This window comes from Odontesthes bonariensis, chromosome 22, assembly GCF_027942865.1.
Source record: "Odontesthes bonariensis isolate fOdoBon6 chromosome 22, fOdoBon6.hap1, whole genome shotgun sequence".
Lineage (NCBI taxonomy): Eukaryota > Metazoa > Chordata > Actinopteri > Atheriniformes > Atherinopsidae > Odontesthes > Odontesthes bonariensis.
The window spans coordinates 10,521,268-10,546,216 of NC_134527.1; the positions used below are offsets into that span (position 1 = coordinate 10,521,268).

Consider the following 24,949-nt stretch of genomic DNA (forward strand, 5'->3'; position numbering starts at 1 on the left):
TCAAAATGAATATTGCTTCAATTACTATTAGATTCTTTTTTTTTTTTTTTTTCAAAAATCCTAAAAGTAAACAAAGACAATCCTGTTAAATAGGACAAAAATGTAATTGTTCAATTATTATTATCATTATTATAATTATTAAGGTCACATAAGTTTCCACTCACAGAAATATTATATTGGATTAGATTTCCAGTAACCAGAAAACTAGTTAAGCCCCCCCCATTTGTTTAAGTGAGTTTTATCCTTATCTGCTTTAAGGACTTGCACTTTTATGGAAAATAACTAACACAGATTGAAAGCTAAAATGGGTCTGTTGCCCAGTGCACTTACTGAATATAGTAATATATCTAAAAGTACTACAAGTAGTAACACATTTTTTGCAGGAGATGAGTGATGAATATTTGGAGGTCATTGTGTTAAAGTAACAGATAAGGGCAGTAGAGGGCTGTAAAAGAGACCAGTTCAACTTTTACTTTACTGGTGTTAATCCATCTCGGGGAATTCAAACTTTTAAGCAATATTCTAATCTGATCATTCCTTTAATTTTCTGTATAGTACTCTGAGACACTCTTGGCTCTGTTCCATCTCTGTAAGCTCATTATGAGAGTGTTTTCACCTTAGATAGTGGGGAGTGCAACATCAACTCCTTATTGTGTGAAACTGCTGCAGTCATGGTAATTCATTTCAGTCAAAGAAACCACCAGAAATCTGTCTGTATAATGATGCACTGCTGACCACAGGCTGCAGTCATGTGTGTACAGTGGTGTATTCATAAAGTGTTGAAAAATCCTCCATTCACCTTTCACTACTAGCCTTCAGCGTGTTTCACGGTGTCAGGCTGTATATGACAGCTGGACTCTTCTGCTGAAGGCTACATTGCAGGTGTGCACTCTGCAGGAGTTTTGCCCTGGTTTTAACTATTTCTGCTGCTCCAACAGAATGATTCATTGGTTGCTCTTGGCCCACTTTATGCCTCTGCTCGTGTGCCGTGTCGAAGGCCTACAGGTGTTCACTCTGCTAGGAGAGGGGACTTTTAAGCAAAAAAAAAAATTGTATTGCATGTGCACTGCATATACATTTTTGAAAGTTGCCCATCAAGCTCCAGCGTGAGTAGAGTTGGAAAACTGGATGCTTACCAGGGTGTCACATCAGCCTTTGTTTTAATTACACTTTTTAATCAGTTAAGAAGTGAGGATACAAAGTGTTGAAGCTTTACACAAGATTGCTGTGTATGTCCTTGCCCAACACAAGATTTCAGCTGCTTAGCAGTCCGTAGTTGTCTGATTCTTTTCTTCATGACGTGCTTTACATTTTAAAAAAGGAGACACCTCTGGACTGCAGGCAGGCCAGTCAAGCACATGCACACTGTATCTAAGCCATGCAGAACGAGCACTGGCATTTTCCTGTTGAAATGGTCAATTATGCCCTGGGAAAAGGTGTCATTTTGATGGTATTAGTCAAGCCATTAGTACTGATGCACCCCCATACCGTCACAGACGCTGGCGGCTATTGCACTTTTTACTGATAACAGCCTGGATGCTCTTTCTCACCTGTGGCACTGAGAAACAATTATCTGTTTTTTTTCCTCCCAAAAGCAGTTGACACCTGGACTCAGCTGACCACACAACACGTCCACTAGATTTCTGTCCATCTTGGATGAGCTTAAATCCAGAAAACTCTTTAGCATTTCAGTAAAGAGTTTATATATATATGCCTTCCTCCTTGTGAAAAAGAGGGTGAACTAGAGTTTCAGGTTATCTCGACGATGTTGAGTGCTCCAGAGCCCATGATACTGATCTTGGTGACATGATCAGTATATCCCTTTTTGTACAGTGTGCAGTGCTGCCTGAAGGTTCAAAGGTCATACACATCCAACCATGATTTCCGTCCTTGGCTTTTATGCCAAGATTTTCCAAGATTCCCTAAAAACTTTCCACAATATATTGCACTGTACATGTTAAAAGCCTGGGGTTCTTGACAAATCTTTCATGCAGACATATTTTTGGAACTCGTGCATTTTCTCACAGAGTTTGGCACAAAATGATGAACCACAATCCATGCTCACTTGGATTGGTTAAGGCTTTGGTGGATGCTTCTTTTATATCCAGTCCTGCCACCCTAAGCCGTCACTAAATCGTAATCTGACTGAAGAATGCCTCATAAAGGCGTTACTTCTGTGTTTTGTACATTTTTCAGTGTTTCTCTGAATCTCTCTATTTTCTAAATGCAATAAGGTTGGTCAGTAAAGACTATGAAAATAATTAACCTTGTACTTGTGTCTCGTAAATAAAGGTTCAAACAAATTAACATGAACTGTTCAAGTTTTTGAGATATAAACTAAAACTTCACAACATCTCTGGAAATTAGGTCGGAATTATGATTAATAACTGTTAACTTATTGCCAAGTAGTTGTTTTTCCAATTGTAAAACGTCTTTGCTACACACATTGTGCATATTGAATCACTCTTGCTGCCTCCTCCAAGGCCACTCTTCATGCAGCTCCCATCAAGTAGTGTGGTGCTGCTTCATGCTCATCTCTTTAGCCTTTCATGCAGATGGATGGTTACTAATCTCACCATGAAGGTCACTGCTTTTTCAAACCCACCTTGGCACTGAATGCACGTATAAGACTTGATCAGCACAACAGTTTTGTCTGCACACTGCATTGATATGCTGAAGCTTGTGATCCCCACCAATAGGTTATAGCAGATAATTAAACTGAGAATCTCAAGGCAATCCAATACTTTGCAATAAACCAAGGAGGACTCACAGATGGGGGAGGACTCTTGTTTTCATAGAGTGGATGCAGAGCTTTTCTCAAGCAGCTCTAAGTCCCGCTAAAAACACAAGTCTTTGGGCATTTTCCTCAGCAGACGAGAAGCAGGAAAAGCCTCTAACGGCATTTTGGCTGAGGTCTGTTTGGCCGAGCTAGTTCCAGGGTGCTAGTGCTTGGTATCCTGCAATTAGTCACCTTTGACTCTACTCTCGTTTCATTTCAGTTTCAATTCAGGTGGCCAGGGCCACCTGACAGGTATTTACTAAATAAATACATCAGTTTGTCCACCACAGAAAGGCTAACCCTTTGTCTATTCTTTGCAACAGCGGTGCACACATGTTCCATTCAGGTGAAGTCTCCCATGTCCCTTACTGTCACTTTGTCACACTATACATCAACAGATGAGGTGTTGACTCTGCTTTTGGACTGATTCCTGCTGTATCCTGTCTTGTGTGTCGACAGGAGTTGAATCCAATATGAACTTTAGTGGAATGTGACAGCAGAGGGTTGCCAGAGCCCAGTCTGATGAGTCTGCCAAACGACTCTGTCACCATGCATGCTCCTTCTGCAGATCCTCTCCTCAAAAACACTCCCATGAGAGAAGGAGCCAAAACTTCTGACAGCAGGGAAGCAGCACAGTTACATTTTTAACAGAGGACTTCACAGGTCCGCCCCCCCACACTGACCATTAGCATTGTCTATTTGTGTTACTCAAAGTTTGTTAGCTTGACATCTGCCTGTCAAAGGCCACATAGATCAGACGGAGACTGTTGAGCACTCATCATGTAAACACAGCACGAAAACCTTCTCTCAGTTTCCGAGGGATAGTTTTGGGATTAATCCATCACATTTTGTCCACTTGTTGGCTGCAATAGTCAGAAAGTCTTCCCATCTGTCTGTCCAGCTGTTCATGTGCCCCTTTTATTTATCAATCAATTTTAATTCCACTTTGTACAACTCAAACTTCATCATCTGTAGCAAGTGTATTAGTGGTTTTGTTGATGAGTTCATCTAGATGTGAATCATAATGGGATAATTAGGCCTAAACATTTGAGAAGTTCTTATGAAAAGCACCGGGATAAAAGTGAAACATGTTCTGTGTAATTAAATCTTCCTTAGTCTTTTTTTTTCTTCATCATGCTACACACAGTACAATTCATTGTACTTAAACATAATGACTTTTGGAAAGACACAGCTGAGCTTTGGTGGATCTTGAGATGTTGCAGCAACTTAAATTGTGCCCAGTGGAATTCTTTGGGAGTAATAAAGAGTGTAAACAGTAGCTTCACAGCTGATTGTCTTGTTGTCAGCGTGATAATCTTAAAGAACTGTTTGGAGACCTGCAAGACAGGATTGTGTCAAGGCACAGATTTAAATGTCACATGAAACCCTGCTGGGAATTTGCCACGGATGAGCCTCTGACAATCAGAGGCAATTTTTTTTCTGCTATGATAATGAAAGAATATTTAAACTCTTTGGCCACACTTCCCAACAGTGTGTGTGGTAGAAACATGTCACTGAGCATTGCTTCATTATCATCATCATCATCATCATCCCCACAATCAGATGAGGTGACGGCAGCATCATGGGGGGATGTTTTTGCTGTGACTACAGTTGTAAGACTAGAGGGAATGATGGATTCAGAAATAAATAAAACAAAATTAAATAAACACTTTCAGCTTAAAACATAGGGAAAAGTGCCCAGCCACAGTCCACCAGAACCTCGCAGAATATCTCTGAAGAGACCTGAAAATGGCTGTGCACCGATGCTCCCATCCAGCCTTACTGGGCTCAAACACTTACATATCTCAAGAAGAGTGGGAGAAACTTGAAGCTGCCATTCCTTTCAAAGGTACTTAAATGATGAGCAAGTCATGAAAATGAATGTAAACTGGACATTTTTGTCTTTTATTTGTAATAAACTGAAAAAAACACTCCAAAAGCCTGTTTCTGCTTTGTTATTGTGGAATTTTTTTTCAGGTGAGTCAGAAACAAAATGTCTAAACACTCTGTTGGTGGCATACAGTATAATTTTACATCGTATTGGTATCAGTTGGTAATAAACTTTAGATCCTCAAAACATGAAGGAGTGGAGGTACCTACAGAGGCAGATAGGACAGTGCTGTGACTAAAGACCAAGTCAGGCTGTGATGTATTGATAGGCTTACTGATACAGTAAATGTCGGGTTGTGAAAATAAAAATCATTCTTTCAAAATTTGAATTTGGCAGTCAAAAAAATAACTGTTTGACACAATTCTTATTAAACTTGTCTGATTAAATACCTACGGCATAAACAGTCCAATAAGTTGGCTTCCAGCTCGAATACAATCAGCTGGAAAACTGACCCGTTCTGCCAAGCATGCGCTCTCCTGATGGGCCTTTTAGTCGCACCAGTTAATTAACACCACTCATGTGTGTCAAAGAAGGAGAAAAAAAATTGCTGCTCTTAGTGGTGTCACACCCCAGCCTCCCAGGCTTGACCAAATGGCTATGTTTAGGGAATAACAATGAATTCTTTGATGATTACTTTTAGACGTGGTTCTTAAGGCTCCTTCCAATCTGCAGCAACTGTGTGATGTTTTCAACCCGAAGGTAAAAATATTGAACTTAGGCCGTTTAAGAGGCAGGAGGTTCATTCCCAAACTATAGCTAACACAAAGCAAAGTCTAATAGCCACGTTTCATTTCTTCATATTTTGCTTCTAGATATTCTTGTAATTTTAAAAAAAAATGGCCTTCAGCAATAGTTCTCCAGGCTTAGTCCTTTAAAATATATTCATTGGACATTGGCTGCTTTTTCATTCACATTCAGTCTAAGACTTGTGCCTAATCATTTTCTAAGAATTCTTTTTTTTTTTGGACCTATGAGTCATTCTATCCTCCAAAAGATTGAGGAAATTGGACAAATGGAGGAAAAAAAGTAGTGACAGGCCTTAAAGGATAAGACCGGTTTTTTGACATTGGGCCCTTGATTTCACATTATAACATGATGTTCTACTCACCCCTGCTTGTTGTTGGTCATTTGGAGCTGTTCCGAAGATATTCGAGAGGCGTCTGGCTGCCCTCTTGAGATATCCGGCCATGAAACGGTTTCCTATGGGCAAGTTTATACAGGCACAAACTATGCTGTTTATAATTTATTAATTACTGTACACTAGCACTGATAACGTGGAGGTGCGTCGCTTACTTAAAAAAATCCGGGTTACTGTAATTTTGAATTTTTGTCGTAAAGTGGGTGTTACTGACGTCATCGTCGTGCTACTACCACAGACAGCCCACAGACCTGCTGCCTATTTATTCATTCGGCTAAAATTCAAAATTAGTAACCCGGATTTTTTTAAGTAAGCGACGCACCTCCACGTTATCAGTGCTAGTGTACAGTAATTAATAAATTATAAACAGCATAGTTTGTGCCTGTATAAACTTGCCCATAGGAAACCGTTTCATGGCCGAATATCTCAAGAGAGCAGCCAAACGCCTCTCGAATATCTTCGGAACAGCTCCAAATGTTCAACAACAAGCAGGGGTGAGTAGAACATCATGTTATAATGTGAAATCAAGGGCCCAATGTCAAAAAACCGGTCTTATCCTTTAAAAGAATTCAATTCTATACATGCATATATATATTTATATTTATGTGTGTGTGTGTGTGTGTGTGTGTGTGTGTGTTTGTATAGATTTAGTCTCTATGGAAGGCAACCTGTCAAGAAGCCATTCTTCAGGAGGAAAAACAGGGAAGAAAGGTTGAGGTATATCACATTAAAGAGCTGGACTAAAATTGTGTTTTCAGCAGGTCTTACGGAGTGATGAAGATAAAGGCAGCCAACATTTAAAGAAGAGCTTTGCGATGTCCTTCAACAGGCCTGAACTATTCCTGAAGACTGCTTAAAGAAATACCAAGAAAGCTTGTTTTACAGGGTTCCGACTGTGTTGAAGAATAAAAGGTGTTCATACCAAATATTGACTTTCAAGCTTGTTAAAATTGTAAAAACGGTTTTTGACTTAAAAACTGCATTTCCATATGGATATGTATTTTATAATTTTCTGCACCTATTTCCTGTCTCTCTTGAAATATATAAAGAAATGAGGGGTGGCATGTGACCTTTTCACAGTGCTGCAAGTGATAAAAGTGTAGAATAAAAGTGCTATAATCCTCCACCAGTATATTTGCTCATAAAGTAGACTCAGAGCAAGTGTGTGGTGTGATCAACATGATACGGTCTGCATTCTTGATGAACGAATGACCATTACGAGAGAAAAAACATGCCTAAGAACACCAGAGAGATAGACAGCAGCTCCCAGTTGGTGTCTGCAAGCTGTCTTGTTGCCTTCAAGCCTGGGTTTCTTTTCAATGGCACTAAATAATTACACACTCAGCCAAAAGACGGAGTACTCAAAGTCATCTCTCTCGTTACGGTTTTGCGTGACCACAATCAGCCAATGAAGTCATTCAGATTCTTTATTCTTTTCTACAAAAATATTTTACATTAGAAAACACAGCTTCAAATATACACAGCCCACTTGGTTTGCAGTAACCGTGGAACATCTCCACTCAAATATATCTGTGTCTATAATCAAATTGTAGGTAAATATACCAGCAACAGTAATAAATCTAGTTGCTGTCTTGTGAATCTGTGATGGACGTCTCCAGTAGGGGCTTGAATTTATGTAGGAAATGCTCCATAAACTGTCATCTCAAAGCAAAATGGACTCACGATAAATCATTACTTATTACAAAAAAAAATAAAATTTAAAATACAGCAAACCAATACTATCTCTGGTAATGACAGGGAATGCATCAGGTGAAAATGATGAAAAGTGTAGATGAGGGAGATTCACTGCCTCAAGGACCGTGGGAGTGCAGGTAAAGGATTTAAGCAAGGATAATGGCACTAAGTAGTGGTGGAGTCTTTGTCTAACATTAATTCATCTTATGTGACATTTTCTTGGTGGTATTCACCCATCTTCCCCTTTACAAGCCTAAATGCCACTCATCTACCTCTCGACATCCAGTGTGCTATTCATGTGTCTTGTCAAGGTCCCATGGGGGCATTCTTCTGTAAACCTAACTATCTATCTATACCACATATCAGGATAGTTGGCAGCTGTCTGCAATGACAGGCGCCACAGTGTCAGCTTCCTGTCTAACTGTGATAACTCAGGATGTCATTCTTCACCTTGGTTTTATTCTATATGTGGTTCAGAAACAATCCTATCTGGTCCTCAAGGACTGGTGGATCCATATCCCAACCGTAACAGTGACTGTGATGTTAACTCTAGCCAGCCGAAAGCTATGCAGACTTATCTGTGTTGTATAGAATACTGGGAGGCAGTTTGAAGCCTGGCAGGGAGTTTTGGTTGTCAGACTCCATTTGAAGAAATAGCTTGACTTTTTGAGAAATATGCTTCTCTACCTTCTTGCTGAGAGTTGGATGAGAACATTTAATGGTTACCCACATAGAGTATTTCTAAAAATTGACTCTATAATTTTTGCTTGGTTTTGTTTTCCAGAGTGTTTGACACATTTTTTTTATCTCCCTACATCCATCGAAGGATGATCGATCATTATTGCTGCAAAATTGTACATTACTTTAGACACTGTTTGAGTACTGCTGAATGTCATGTGCACATGCAGGTGCATATATTTGGACACTGACAGTTAAACTGACATTGAGCTTTAAATGCAGATTGAGTGTTAATTTGAGAGTATTTCAATCAAAGTTGAAGCGTGTGGGAATAACAGCTTTTTACCTTGTAAAACCTGTAAAAACTCAAATGTAATCAATTGTCTCAAAGTTTTTCATGCAAGGGTGTGTGTTATTCCTTCCTTGCTTCCCCATAACTAAAGATGGTAAAACGTTTACAGTTAGGTGGCATTTGTATTTGCTAAATGTGGTCAATGAAGCTCTCAATGTAAGTGAAAGACTATAAAAACAATTCAAATCCTTTAGAGTAGGAACATAAGGAGACCCAATTGTCATTTTGGTATATCTTGAGAAAAAATAAGGAAGGGAAAAGGACACATGGAAAAGCGGAAGCACCATGGTACCATCGTAAAGCCAAACCCTTCAGAGGCCGGGGATCCAGTGCATCATTGTCCAAGTCTACCATGAAGAGAAGACCTCAAATAAGCAAATACTGAGCGTTCACCACAAGGTACAAACTATTCACAAGCCTCAAGTATAGAAAGATCAGATTAAACTTTGCTGAAAAAAGAAAAAAAGAAATTCAACAGAATGGCGAGGTGAAAAACGTATGGAGAAGGACGTAATTGTTAAGTATATCATTGCATCATTTTCATGATAAGTTCATCATAAGCTCACAAAATGATATAGATGGGCAGCACATCTTTATGTTTATATTATATATTTGTTGTTATCCTGTTCTTAATAGCACTTTTATGAGCCTCTGGCAAGTGATGTGCTGTCGCTGACTGTGCTGAAAAGCAGGCTGTAAGATGACATTAAATTGAGACGTTGACTCGCTTATATGCCCCCGCTTACTATTTAAGCGGCAAGCTAGCAGGTGAGTCCACAAAAGTTCAACATACAACCGAGACTTTCCTCATTACTGTACCATTTGTGGTGTATAAGCCAAAATACTTCCAAACATTGCTTCTCAGATTTATTTGGGTGTCATGACTGCCGTGTTAGTAAACAGCATTTACTATTTCTTTACCAAGGCATTTACCCAAGGTCGCTCTCAGGAGCTCAGTGAATTCCAGCGAGGTACCATGGTAGGATGCCACCTGTGCAATAAGTCCAGTCATGAAATTTCCTCATTAAAAAATATTCCACAGTCAACTGACAGTGGTTTTATAACAAAGTGGAAGCGATTGGGAACGACAGCAACTCAGCCACTAAGTGGTGGGCCACGTAAAATGACAGAGCGGGGTCAGCTGATGTTGAGGTGCATAGTGCGCAGAGGTCGCTTTCTGCGGAGTCAATCAGACCTCAAAACTTCATTTGCCTTCAGATTAGCTCAAGAACGGTGCGTAAAGAGCTTCATAGAATGGATTTCCATGGCCGAGCAGCTGCATTCAAGCCATACATCACCAAGTGCAATGCAAAGCTTCGGATGCAGTGGTGTAAAGCATGGCACCACTGGACTCTAGAGCAGTGGAGTTCTCTGGAGTGACGAATCATGTTTCTCCATCTGGCAATCTGATGGACGAGTCTGGGTTTGGCGGTTGCCAGGGGAACGGTACTTGTCTGACTGCATTGTGCAGTGTAAAGTTTGGTAGAGGGGGGATTATGGTGTGGGGTTGTTTTTCAGGAGCTGGGCTTGGCCCCTTAGTTCCGGTGAAAGGAACTCTGAATGCTTCAGCATACCAAGAGATTTTGGACAATTTCATGCTCCCAACTTTGTGGAAACAGTTTAGGGATGGCCCCTTCCTGTTGCAACATGACTGCGCACCAGTGCACAAAGCAAGGCTCATCCATAAAGACATGGATAAGCGAGTCCTGACCTCAACCCGATAGAACACCTTTGGGATGAATTAGAGCAGAGACTGCGAGCCAGGCCTTCTCATCCAACATCAGTATCTGACCTCACAAATTAAAGCTTGTTAACATGTTGAAACATGTTAAAGCTGCAAAGGGTGGGCCGACGTCATATTAAACCCTATGGATTAAAAATGGGATGCCACTTAAGTTCATATCCGTGTAAAGGCAGATGAGCGAATACTTTTGGCAATATAGTGTATAAGGGTATGGAAAGTGGATGTATTGAAATTGATTTCAAGCAGAGACTCTGCACTTTAAGATCATTCATGGAACTGTAACTTGGTGAACAGCTAAAATATCAACAACTGTGTCAGTGCCCAAATATTACCAGGCAAAATATATATCAGAACAGTGCCATTCAGTTAGCCCTCCAAGCAAAGATGAGGCAATTTAGCAATTAAAAAAGTAAGATAGATAACTTGTGGTTCTGTGCAACTCAGTTTGAAAAGCACAGCATTAGTCCAGTCACTGTCAGTGGACTGATGTCTACCAGGTGTACCTAAAATGATAGAACGATAATGGTCTGTACCCATACTGCAAGGCGCTTTAAATGACTTTCAAATGGCATATGAAATAAATAACAGCAAAAAAATCCCCCCCAAAACAATCAATATTCATATGAACAAATTCTTCCACTTTGTTTTGGCTGAGCATCTCCTGGCACCTCCACAAATAAGTCTCTTTCTCTTGCACCCAGCGCGAGAACTTAGCCCCATGCTCTAGCATCATAGCAGTTCAGAGTGGAGAGCCACTGAGAGCGTCCAAAGCGGGGGCAGCAGCCAGATGGGAGATGGGGAGAGGTGGGCGCCTAAAGGCGAGGCTGTGTCAGAGGTGCAGGAGCACACCTCGTATCCGTTCTCTGCATGGTCTGGGTGGCGCTGCACGACTCTTGTCTCCGTGCTTTTGGCCTCTGCGTCCGGAGAGTCCGACTGCATCTCAGTGCAAAGCAGCCAGTCCTTCGCTATGAGGCGGGGGTATCCTGCCTCCACCTCCAAGTCACTGCTCGGCACCCGCCAGTATTCCTTCCCCTTGAAGAAATAGGACGAACCTATTTTTAGATAAAGAGAGGACACAGGGTTGGTATTGTGCTCTTTTTTGAGAAAGAGTGAGGTAACAGAACTGAACATGGAGCAGAAAACAATAAAACTAAAATTCTCACAGGGTGGAAACTTTCTTTCTTCTTCAGTTTCTGTATAAAACTTCAGGACGCATAAATGCATTAGCAGGTGAGGGGGAAAAAAACTACCCAAGATGACTCATAGTATTACAAAGAAACCAACATAAGGAGCTGTTTTGTGGCTAAAACTGCACAAAAAAAATTACACCAAAGTAATGAATGGAAAATGGTCATTATCCCCGAGAAGGTAATGCAGTTGCTCCCTAAATGTACATAATGAGCCGTTAGCAGGAGTGGTCTGGTCAGACGCTTGGATTTTGTAAAGGCTGTGAGGTTTTGCACTGAAATCTGCAGGAATGAAAACCTATTTTTCATTGAAACATTTCAGTGGCACTGTGTGTGTTTAAGGCTTTCTACTAAATTATGCTAATTAAGTCAGTCTCTGTTTGACATGTGTTTAGAATTCCAGTGTGAGACTTGCTGACAGCTGATAGAGGAGCAGACAGATTGCTTTAGGCCGAAACTGTAGAATGTTGTTCTGCTTCTAATTACCCAGTTATGCAGAGGTTTTTTTCATGATACCGTGCAGTTGATCAATAACACTGACTAATTCCAATATTGACACTGTTTGTCAAGGGATTGACTCTGCCTGATAACACTGCAGTTGTGTTCATGAGCATTTTTTTCAACGTGGAGATAACTTTACGGAGGCAGCTTGAGGTTTTTATGCAACTCCTTTTAATGTACACTGCCAAAAGATGTGTACATAGTTCATGTGGATGTATTGCAGTTTAATGAAATGCATTTCTTCGTGTCCTTTCAGTCAATTTGAGATTTTGCATTAACTATCCCTGCTCTTGTATTTCTGTTTCTACAAACGTAATGAAGCCTGGAGCAGGACCACTGATGCTGGCAAAAACTCAGACAGATGTGACACAGAAAAGAGCTTCCGCTCATGCAGCCAGGACTTGATGCAAGGGAAAGAGATAATGTTTCCTACTCCTTCTGATGCTATTTTTCCACCAAAAGTAGCATGCTGAAACTTTTTTTAAAATCCCGAATACACCTGCTGAAACAAGTTGATTATATCCTTTCATTTAGCCAGCGGCGTGTTTACTCTCAGTGCTATGATAGCAACAAGCTGATCTAGTTACTACAACTATTTGTAGTGGCAAGCCTGGAATTATGACAATATCAAGGTAAGGCATTACACTGTATCATGCAGGATGTGTTGGACCACATTTTCTGATAATCCAGACTCTGAGACAACTATTAAACGACCCAATCGATAGTGGCAACGGCAGTGTGTACAAAGGGTAGAGCCTTAATCAGCGCAAGCTCATGACCCGCACTTTTTCTTGTTCATGGGAAATAATTCGTGGTCTGCTGTGGCTGAGGAGGAAGTGCTGTCATCTGCAAACTGAAAGATCGGTGGTTCATTCCGACTCCCTTCAGACTACATGTTGAAGTGTCCCCTCCCCATTACCTCCAATCTATCTGTCATTGTGTGAATGTGTACGGTAGAGAACAAACACTGAGTAGACTAAGACACGAGTGTGTGAGTGAATGGATGAATGGATGAATGTGGCTTACGAGTTATCAACCAGACAAATAAAAGTCTGGTAAAATCCATCAGGTCTGCCTCTTTTTGACTGCAAGTTGTTGCTGTTAGTTCCAGAGCCTCAAAGCGAGACATTTCGGTTGCTGAATGTTTATTTCTGCAAAGAAAATGTGGGCTGTGTTAACTTTTGCAGCCCTAACTGCAGCATAATCAGCGATAATTAGCATCAACCCGAGTGTTGGGTTCCCATCAATGCTGTTCCATGCTGTGCCAGAGCTTCTAAAAACCTGCAACTACTGCAGAGTCATCTAATGACAGGACTTCATGGAAATTTAATACTTTACTATTGGACTTCAAAACCAGATGTTGGTGGACATTAGTGTCTTTTTTGCCAATAATTTTTTTATTATTGTTTTCCAACAGTAATGAAACAAAGATACGATGCAATCCATAAATAAATAAATAAATAAGCAAGTGTATGAAGTGAACTGCCTCAAGAAGGCTGAATGAAAACTTTGTTCTCTCAAAGGTTCAGGGATGTAGTGAGGGAGAGTTCCAGAAAGGGGTTCCAAGTATCCTGGATCCTTTGATGGACTTTGCATTGGATTAGGCCTTGGTGGACGCATTAACGAAGAATGAACGAAATTTAAGGCCATGCCCAATCCATTAACTTTATGTTTAGGTCACAAATTTATCAAAGTGAGCGATCTTGAGGTAGCTGACCATGAACAGTTATGTAAAACAGATATGCATTTAGGATTTGGGATCCATAGTAAAAAGGGTATCAGTTAGGCTTAGGGTGGACAATTCAGAAAGTGAAGAAAGTGTTAGTGTTAGTCAGTTGTTTGACCAGAGTAAAACGGGTTTGACAGCTGCCTAAAATTCAGACCGAGTACCTCCTGTGAAATAAATTTTTTATGCCTGTTTTATCAACAACTGGTTCTTTATCAAATACAAAAAAAGCTTGACTGGACAGATGGAAAAAACTCTTTAAAGGTACACTTAACTATTACTGTTTGCAAATGCTGCATTCAAACTCAACCCGTCCTTCCCCACACTTGCGTAGTATCAGAAGTGTTCAGCAAAGTGAATGAGAGACCGCAGACAGTCACAGAGCTAAGCCGTAAATCAGAAAAAATAAAAGCTGGGATAGGCTCCAGCCCCTCCTGCAATCCTAAATTGGATTAAGCGGGTATAGAAAATGGATGGATGGATGGTGATGGATGCACTTGTATTCAGGCAGGTGAATTTGAACTACAAATTCCAGCATCACAGCTGGCAATCCAAAATTAAATGCCAGCACTGTCACGCTCCACTCATACTGAGGCTATTTGGTCTGTTACATATGAATCAGCAAAAAACGCATCTACCCATGCATCCCTGATTTCTATGCAGCTCAACAGCACCCTGTTTTCTACATGCCGAACGGAATACCCAATGAAAGTTTTCAGTTTGACTCACCAATCTCATTTATCTAATCTACTAACTTATCAGAGAGGGAGAGAGGGGAAAACCTACTTTATCTGCAATCAAACTGAACATCATGTGGAAGAGCAGCTCTACTGTCCTGCTGCTTTTTTGCTTTCAGCTAATCACAGTCGAGTCCAGCATGTCCAGCTACAGTTAAAACTTACTCAGTGGGAGATCATCGTACATGTAAGTTATTTAATTTGACAGATATTATCTTGAATGGTGATTTTGTCAGAAGATTCTGAAATGATAAAATAAGTATTCCATTAGAGCATAGCAACATGTCTTAATGACATGCTTGGTCGTCCGTCAATAGAAACGGAAAAATTTAATGTAAATTTAATGTATCTCTATCAAAACAATCTACATTTTTGGGTGTTTTGTAAACATAAGTGACATTTATTTTCAGACTTGCTGAACTGATTTGTACTAATTTTGATTGGGACATGCAGATTTGATCCATACATGCAAAAATGTAGATTTGATCTGTACTGGTGATAAAAGTTGGACACTTACTGCCAAATTCTAGCTCCATAGTAGGTGCAAAGTGAAATGGGGAGTGCTTTCAGTAGATTTTATGTACCACTTAACCTGCTAAGAAAACCTAAAACAAACTAATATGGCATAAACATTACTTCTTCTAGATAGACTTTTTTTCAGGACAGGAAGGTGTTTTCTATTTAATTCTCATTTCATGTCCTTGAAATTGGCATTCGTGCTCATTACTGCTGGCAGCTGCCTAACTGATTCATTTCTTTTTAACTCACTAAGTCTCATACCTTTCCACATCATCCTATATGCTTTTCAGTGATTAAATGGAGCTGTAAAATAGTTTCTAACCGTTTTGCAAGAGAGTCAGCGAGCTTATAAATGAGCTTTTTAAGCTTGGACTTTGAAACAACATAGAAACATAGAGGCTGACTAGAGATTTTATTCAATGCAACTGGAATACAGTAAAAAGGAAAATAATTAACAAAGAACCCAGATAAATCAAACTATTTGATTTGGGTAAAATTGTGTCAACAACTTCCATATATTCTATGCAACTATTTACTCAATGCATATGAAAACCTCTTGCAGAAAACTTTTCATACTATATTGTTGAGTGGTTCATTTTTGATTACATTTCTATTCATTAAAATTTACTTTTCTGTACAAACTAATAATATGTCATCATAATGGGTAATGCCATGCTGATGCAATGCATAATTACACAGCACCAGCTGTGAGCTCAAACACACACGCATGCTTTCACACTCTAGCAAACTGTATGTGTGGGTTTTATAGAAGGCACTAGACATTTTATAGGTAAAGCAGCCGCATGTTTTACAGGCACAGATGCACATAAGCTGTAAACATTTCTGACATGGCAGACTCAGGCGTGACACGCTCTAGTAATGATCAAATTACCTCACCTCCTCCTGTAAAGCTTGCCACTTTCAGAGAACCAAAAGGAGAATAAAAGAACAGGGGAGGTTAGGAGGAAAGTTCATGGAGAGGTGAAGGAGAGCGATAGTACACACAAACACTACATCCAACTCACACACACACACACACACACACACACACACATATATACATATATGTGTGTTAGAACTCATGCTGCTAATAGGCACACCAGCTTGGTTTTCTGTTATGGCTGTGCCAATTTATAATACTAAAATTTAGAATGCTTGGACATAATGAGACATCCTCTGCCTCCCCCACCACCCCGTCTACCTCCAACAATCAGGTAAAGGAGCAGCTGGGAAGACAGAATTAGAACAATCCCATCCAATTTACAGTCTTTATAAAGTACATTTAAAAACAACAATAGCTGACCAAAGTGCTGTATACTAAAATAATTTCAAAATAAATAATTTTTTTTTAAAAAGGCTGCAGCACCTCTTCAACCTTAGCCTGAGTCAAGAGAAAGTTCCATTACTGCTTTGGAAGATATCCTGCCATGTTCCAGAAGCTAAAAAAATCGCATTCATCTGCCCTCAGTGACAAATCAGTTGTCCTAACATTCCACATCATTAAAGTTTCGTAGAGACTGCTATGGGTTCACCTGAGTAGGCAAGTGAACACTTTCAGGACCCACTAGTTTGCTTATTGTACAAGTGGATACCTCCAAACCGCTTGGATGACTGACTAATTTACAATAGACCAAAAGACTGAAGAGACTGAAGGTGATCAGCACCACAGGAGAACCATACTCTCATCGTCTCTCTTCATTCTGTATACCTCAGACTTCCTGTACAACACAGAATCATGTTGAATAATGTTGTTTCGTGTATCAGTGATGGACAAGAGGTCAGACAGGGAACTGGTCAATCATTTTGTAGCATGGTGTGGAAATAATTCCCTCATCTTGAAAATGACCAGAACAAAAGAGATGATTGTGGATTTTAGGAGGAGCGGGAGTAAGCCAAACACAGAAGAGGTGTAGGTGGTGGAGGACTATAGATACCTGAGAGTTTACCTGGACAGCAGACAAGACTGGAAATGCAAGACTGAGGCCGTCTTAAAAAAGAGACAGAACAAACTGTACTTAAAGGACAAGACCGTTTTTTGTACACTAGCACTGATAACGTGGAGGTGCGTCGCTTACTTAAAAAAATCCGGGTTACTGTAATTTTGATTTTTTGTCGTAAAGTGGGTGTTACTGACGTCCTCGTGGTGCTACTACCACAGACAGCCCACAGACCTGCTGCCTATTTATTCATTTGGCTAAAATTCAAAATTACAGTAACCCAGATTTTTTTAAGTAAGCGACGCACCTCCACGTTATCAGTGCTAGTGTACAGTAATTAATAAATTATAAACAGCGTAGTTTGTGCCTGTATAACGTTGCCCATAGGAAACCGTTTCATGGCCGAATATCTCAAGAGAGCAGCCAGACGCCTCTCGAATATCTTCGGAACAGCTCCAAATTACCAACAACAAGCAGGGGTGAGTAGAACATCATGTTATAATGTGAAATCAAGGGCCCAATGTAAAAAAAACGGTCTTGTCCTTTAAGGAGACTTAGGTCCTTCAAATTTCTGCACCAAGATGTTGCACCTGGAGCTGATCGTAAAAAGAAGAATGCTTTACAATTTAATGAACATGCTGGACAATACTGCCCACCCTCTGTTAAGTAGGAGGCTTTTTCAGCCCGGCCGCAACAAAGAACAATACAGGAATTCATTCTAGCCAGCAGCCATAACCTAATGACAGCTTATGATGATTGAGAGAAAAAAATAATTAATTAATTAAGCATTTTTCCATTAAATTTCTATTTTCAATATATCAACTGCCTTGTAGTATCAAATGAGGATCTATGAGGATATTAAAAAAATTAATGTTTTGTATACTAAAGTGAACATAAAATCTGTGCCCCACACAGCTTGGCATGCAGTGCTTATCTTATAGTGTCGTGCAAAAGGGATTTTCACGGAAGCGTGCACCTCCTCAGCATAAATGGGACCACTTCTGACACAGTTAACAAAAGGTCACAATATGCTGATTTATGTTTGAAAGGGCCATCAGTAGCCGTGATGACTTTTTCAAGTAACCGTCAAGCGCTGGGTCAGTCTGTCATAAAAGCAATGAGCCGACGCGTGCTAGTTAGCAGAAAACAATTCTGTCACCCATCTGGCTGTGAAACCTCCTCCCTGATGTGCTTTCAGAAGCATCACAGAAGATGATCATATTCTGGAACCAGATTAATTCTATAAAAACAGAGGGCAGTGTGCATGATGCCAAAAATGAAACGCTTTTTATGCTCAACACCTCACTGACAAAAGATGAGCATGACATCTTTGAAAACCACACAGACTTGGCTGTGAGCACAGAGAATCAGAACCAGCTAAAAAAAAGGCTAACATTAGAGATTCAAGTGACTGCATGACTTGCACCAATTTTTGTCATGTTTCTGTATTACAGCTTACATTAATTACTTTTAGAAAGGAAAGAATATAAATCTTCAGGCTCAATCAACAGCCATTTTTCTTCCACCAAGCTGTAAAAACACTAAAATATCATCCATCAAAACTGATGTCAACAAAAAGGTGCTTGTCCAATTAAATCAACCTAATTTCGATCTGTTTTAGTCTCAACCAGCTCCACGATGGCTCATACAGCTGACTTTGTCTGTCCACAATCTCTAACAAGCACTGCTGAGACCTGAGAGTGGATCAAACTGTGAAGTCTCAGGCTGTAAAAAATGTGTTGAAAGATGCACAAATGCTCAGCACAGCTGAGGGGAACTGCAGGGTTGAGTGACTATTGTCTCGGTTTGACATTAAAAGCAAAAATCTTCCTCATTATCGGTATGAAAAATATTGACTCCGACTTTAATAATGCGATTTTCATTTCCAACTAGATCAAACTATAATTTCTGCCATTGTCCGATTGAAGTGATGTGGGACATTTAAACAATTTAAGACTCGCATGAAAGATGCAGATCAAAGTACAAATACAAAACAACTGCATAAAAATGTTTCCAGCCAAAACAGCTCACGGTATCTGCATAAAACATTCATTCAAAGGTGGTATATACAAGTGTTTGTGAAAGCTGTGATTGTGATAGGAGGCCTGCTAATGAGCTGGATGGCTGCAGCAGAATAAGTGATACTGAACTGAGAGCTGTGAGCAGCCTGCATAAGGCATTGCTACCAAGTAGAGGAGTAAAATCAACAGTTGCTTTCATTGCCTTTTTCCTTCTTGCTCTGGTGCCACACAAGACGTTTAAGAAGGACTACAGATTAGGATCGAATGTGCCAAGGTAGAGACTGCAGAGGCATTCTCTGTTAGACTTCCTTGATTAGATTGGAGATCATGTGATCTCATATTGCTTTTTATTTATTATTATATTTCAAATCTGTGCTCCCTTTGAGTCTGAAGAGTCCAAGGGGCAGCTTGTGGATACATAACACCCCTCTGCTCTCTGCTATGTATATGGTGTAAAGGTCAAAGCTGTTGGCAAGCAGAGATGCCCGTCTTGCCAACACTTTTGAGTAGAGTGACCCAGTGTCTGCAGTCAAAATAGTTTAGTGTTGGAGAACTTGAGCAACAAGCTGTAGCAGTGTTGGCACGATCCTAGTGTAAGACAGACATACTGCTGTATGTTTTACTTTCCAAGAGCACAGCATGCTTTATCTATACAGTAAAAGCTGCTTATCTGTGAGAGTTTCTGTAGATAAAATACAACCCCAATTCCAAAAAAGGTGACTACAAATGTTTCTTTTTATGGCTGAAAGGTCTGGACGGAAGGGAGCTCAGTCCAGTCAATGAGTTCCAAAAAAAAACAATTTAATTTTCTATTTGTCGAACCGTAAAACGGTTTTCCACTTTGCCTCAATCCATTTGAAATGATTTCAAAAGTTTTGGCCAAGAGAAGACGACGGTGTGACGTGAACCACATTATTATCAACCTGCATTTGTGGATGGCACAGTGAACTGGATTTACAGACGGTGATTTCTGGAAGTGCTCCTGAGCCAATGCAGTGATTTCCATGACAGAATCATGTCTGTTTTTAATTCCGAGCTGCTCGAGGGTCTGAAGATCACAGGCATCCAATATTGATTTTTGTCCATGTCCCTTCTGCGCAGAGACGTTTTCAGATTCTCTGAATCTTTTGATGATTTCATGTACTGTAAATGATGGAACATTCAAAGTCTTCATAAATTCATGTTGAGGAACAGTATTTTGAATTTTCTCCACAATGTTCTCATTTTCACATTACATGGCACAGCACAGTACGATTGGACTCAGCATGGCTCTTCCATGCTTTGTCTTTCATTAGATACAGCATTTCTTTACTGTGGGTGCATCGTGTGAAGCTGCAACAACAAAGAGGGCTTCTAGGTCTCATCTGTGATACATCACATTAATTTAGCAGACACTTTTATTCAAAGTGACTTAAAAGTGAGGAGCACAAAGAACTCACAGCACTGGCTTTCAGTTTAGAAGGCTTTGAATATTTTTTGTGAGTGATCATTGATGACGGAGTTCAGCTCGAGACAAAGATTGACCTTTTGAATCTATTCTCCCAGATAATAAACATGTGAATGTATTCATTAGTAATGAAAACCCATTTATAATCTATGTGCACAAATGAGATATCCATGATCTGTGCTGACAATTGTTTGCAAAACTTTCAAACAACTTCAAGGAACAAGAAAGTGTATCGGTGTGTGGGCTGCTGTAGGGACGTTGTTCGTGACCAGAGGCGATGATCCTCTCTGACCATACATGTTCTGAAATTTTTTCTCTGTATAACTTTTGTTCATCTTGGTTGGAACCTTAGTTGAGATAGTACCAAAAAGTATCAGATAGTATCAGTAACTTTTTACTAAACACAATGGAAATCCCTCCATTAAGCAAGCTGTACCGTATGGTATTGTAATGGAAAAGCAACATTTGTAGACGCAGTTTTTATTGCAGATTGCTGAAGCTCTGCATATATTCACCTCTAAAACTCTCTGTCTCTCTTAGGTGTTCTTTTTACACCAAATCCAATACTGATATGTTGCCAATCAACCTACTAAGTGAATTTTCCTCCAGCTATTCCTTGTTAATACCACTTACTTTTCCAGCCTTCTGTTGCTTTGAGATGGCTTTGCAACCATCAAATGAATGAACTGAACTGATATTTTCCTTGTGAACAAAATATTGGTTCATGAGATTTGGAAATCATTGCATTCTGTTTTTAATGACATTTTACATAATATTCTGACTTTTTCCGAATCAGAGTTGCAAAAAAATAACGTTATTAGTTAGTAGTTGACAAAAAGTATCTCTAGCTTCAAAATTATCTTCCAAATTGTTGCTTTACATACAGCTTTAGTCTGGCTGGGAATCATTTTAAGAAGCTGATCTGCCAGTATGTTCTAAAAGCCTTAACATCTGCCTGTAAAATTCTTCCACAACAGTCTTTCTTATACAGGTCCTGTCTCTGACCCAAAGTCAAGTTTACTCGTATTTTCTCCATAGCTTTTATAGATCCCTTAGGAGCTCCATAAAGCTCCATAAATCTGTCTTCACATTCTGATTACTTTTCCAGCTTTGGTTTATTTCAATGGCAAGGGCAGAGCTTGAGCTTGAGACAGCAGAATGTGATAACACTTGATAAAGAGGTGGAGCATGTGCAAATGAAGAACCTATTGAAACCTGATCACTTTTCTTAAAATTGCAAGGGCCATATGCCATGATGGAGGGCTCTGTTAAATCTGTTGTTACAAAGCATGAAGATTCAATGCTTTTTAAATATTACTTAACATTGATGGATGTTTTTACTCAATCACCTGCTAAACTTCCAGCTAACCCACTCTGGAGCAATCTGTTAGTTATCTGAAGTAGAGTGAAAAGTAAAGAACAAAGACATTATTATATTTCAGCTTCTCACCATCAGACCACCTCATGGCATCATCCAAATGTGGTGGCAGCCCCTTCCAAAGAGCACTATCTTTAGGGTAGCCCAGGTCCATACGTCGCAAGTGGTCATCATAGCGCCAATAGTGGTTGTCCTTGAAGAAGTAGGTTTTGTCATTGTGTAGCCAAACAAAAGCTGCATCCACTCCTTCCACTGGGAGGCCAAAGTCACTGATTGGACGAGGGTAGCCCTCTTCAACATTATTGTCTTTAAACAACCAATACTTTAGACCTAAGATGTGAACACAGATTTAACAATTATAATACGAAACAAGACGACAAAAACTTTGAATCAGGTAGATATTTTCACCTTTGAAAAACACTATTTTGTGGTCGCCTGGCCTCTCATACACAGCATCCACGCTGTCGAGATTGGGAGGAAGGCCCCTCCAGAAGCGATGAATCTGAGCTGGTCGAAGAGACACCAGGTGCTTCTCTCGTGTTAGTCTCCAAAAGTACTTCCCTATGATAGACAGGAACACATTTGGTTAAAGCTTCTTTACTATTTGACATGACAGAAAAGCCCTGTTTCGTTTGGTCAGCTGGCACACAGTTTACTGTCTCTGCACTACCTTATAAAAGTATTAGTACACATTTATAATTATTTTTTTCTGAGAGAGAAGAAGAAACTAGAGCCTTTTACTGGCCTGTGTTATCTCTGGGTATGTCCCCAGGGATCTGTCCTCGAGCCATTGTTGTTCTTTGTTTCTATCATTTCTATTGGCCGATAAGTACCTGAAGCAAATCTGCACTTGCATGCAGATGTCACTGTTATTTATTACACTGAACCAATACAAATGCCTGCCTTAGCTATTCCTGCAAATCAAAGCACTATTGCACCATTAGACAGTAAGCTTCTTATCAACACCAAGGTTCCATCATTGACAAGTCTTTGTCTGCTGAGATCTATATTCAGCAATTTGTAAGAAAAATGAAAGTGAACTATACAAAAATCTTCTTTAATTCCTGAAACAAAGCCCCCTTCTCCTCACTTTTAGCCAAACAGAGACTTATCTCCCCCACTGTCCTTCTTCCTCTTAACTTCTCAGCGCTAATATTCCTTGGATATTGTATTTCATGCACATCTGATATTTATTGGAAAACAAAGAAACACACACATAATTGTTCCTTGTACACTTGGGTTGGCTGATCATCATTAGCCTATTGTCGGTTAAAACAACGGATTGTTTTCATCTATGAAGTCATTCCTGGGTTACAGTCATGTTATTTAAGGTGCAGAAGTGCATGGAACAAAAATGTGCAAGTGACATGATTTTCAATATGTCTGTATAGGTTTGACTCTGGTGCTGGTGATGCTTCAAAATGACCAAATGAAGGTTTTTGCTAATGACATTCCCAAAGCGATCTGCCTGGCCCGACCATGAGTAATATTTGACTGATCAGTGACCACAGCACACCTCTAGCAATGCTATTGCTCCATTGCCAGTAGAATCAGATTAGAGGCGTCAAACAAAAACTCCCCATTAAAAATTGTTTCCTGTAAACCCCGTGGATGTCACAATGTTTTGTCTGTGACCGTGTGAGGAGTATCATGCCTGTCATTAAATTCAGGATGCAGCATAAACCCTTAAGCCCTGAGCTTATTAAAAAAGTCTACTGTGTAATTCTTTAATTAGTCCCAGTGTTTCAGCCAGCTGAGCTCCAGGTCACTATACAAGATGCCCCCTAGATTTTCCATCCCACGAAAGTAAAGACCCTGTTGCTCTCAGGTTTTGAGTAAACTGTCCAATTTACTGATGATTTAGACCTGATCTGGTCTCTAAGGGAAAATGATAGTTTGGTAGAATCATACTTATTACTTGTATTGATTTATTTAGGCATTATGTGTTTTTAACACCTTCAAAAACTGCCCTTTATGACTCATCAACACATCATAGCAGTAGTAATTCAAGTAAGACTAAGTAATAATCATCATAAATCTACATTTCATAGCTCTGTCTCCGTCTCGCTCTTGCTTGCATTCTCCAATTGGGTTGGAATACCTTTGAAAAAGAAGGCCTCTCCTCGTATTTGTGCAACAGCATCAAAGTGACTGGTGCATCTGTCCGGGGCATCTTGTGCCAGCCTGGGAAAAACAGGTGAGTCACAAGGAAAGTTGAAGAAAGGATGAAAAATAGTTGAAGACAACAGAGGATAAAGAGGTGAGGGTTGCACTTAAGTACCAACAAGACATTACATTTATATTCTGAACACTGTGTTGACGACTTTATACATGCCTTTTAAAATTCTCGCATTTATCACAGAACAACATTGCTTTTGGTAAAGTGTAAAATTCATGACCTGAAGCCCTTGGCATATTGTAAAAAAAAAAAAAACAGTTATAATTGCACTTACCTACTGAGAGACGCTGAATTTGTGCATGCATGCGCATGTGTTTCCTTCAATTAAACAGGCTAAACATGAGGTGAAACGCTGTCAAGCTTACATAGAGAGGTCTTCCGGTACATTTAGCCCTAGGGCTAATAAGTGATTTAAAGCAGTGACGTGGTCAGCCTGCCAATGATCAAGCCATCAGCACCACAGGCCTGCCACTGTGAGTGGGGGCCGAAAGCCTTCGTATTTACAACAAAGATCCTTATTCAGAGCCCTAGTAACAAGGTACGGCTCCCTGGTGTCTGCATTTGTGACCTTTGTCAAGCAGAATCTAGCTTTTCCATACATCCCAAACAAGTGAAAAATGAGCGATGATAATGAAAACCCAAACTTAGAAAATACATAGCATTGTACATCAGCATGTATACTGACAAAAACAGGAATCATTGAGGATCTTCTCAGTGAAGTTCAGAGCACAGTTTAATCTCTCACTGAGCAACCTGCCGTGTCTATAATATAAGTTCAAGAAGCAATAATACAGAAACTTAATCATTCACGCAGTGACAAGCATAACACAAAGAACTTGTTCACTGATGGTTCATTAATGAACAAAACTGTGCAATGCTGGATAGAATTAATAATTCACAATTAGCCTGCTAAGATAGGGCAAAGGCACATCATTTTCATTGAACCACATAGTATAGCTTCAGAGTATAACAACAAATGAAAACAGTCGGGGCAAGAAAGAATAAAATAGAAAATCTAGACCCTTAATTTCACATTTTGC

At 39.8% G+C, this 24,949-nt stretch overlaps 1 protein-coding gene across 2 annotated transcripts in view; it reads right to left on the reverse strand.

Annotated features, from left to right (window-relative positions):
- Positions 1–7,211: 7,211 nt before the first annotated feature.
- LOC142372986 (matrix metalloproteinase-17-like) overlaps positions 7,212–24,949 on the reverse strand; it is a 93,566-nt gene continuing 75,828 nt past the window's right edge. For both annotated transcript variants that reach the window (XM_075456027.1, XM_075456028.1), the window contains exons 7-10: positions 23,832–23,914; positions 22,139–22,291; positions 21,803–22,060; positions 7,212–11,329 (exon numbers count right to left, since the gene is read on the reverse strand). In XM_075456027.1, coding sequence (XP_075312142.1) covers positions 11,007–11,329; positions 21,803–22,060; positions 22,139–22,291; positions 23,832–23,914 — 817 coding nt within the window. In that variant the 3' untranslated portion in view covers positions 7,212–11,006. The remainder of the gene's footprint in view (positions 11,330–21,802; positions 22,061–22,138; positions 22,292–23,831; positions 23,915–24,949) is intronic.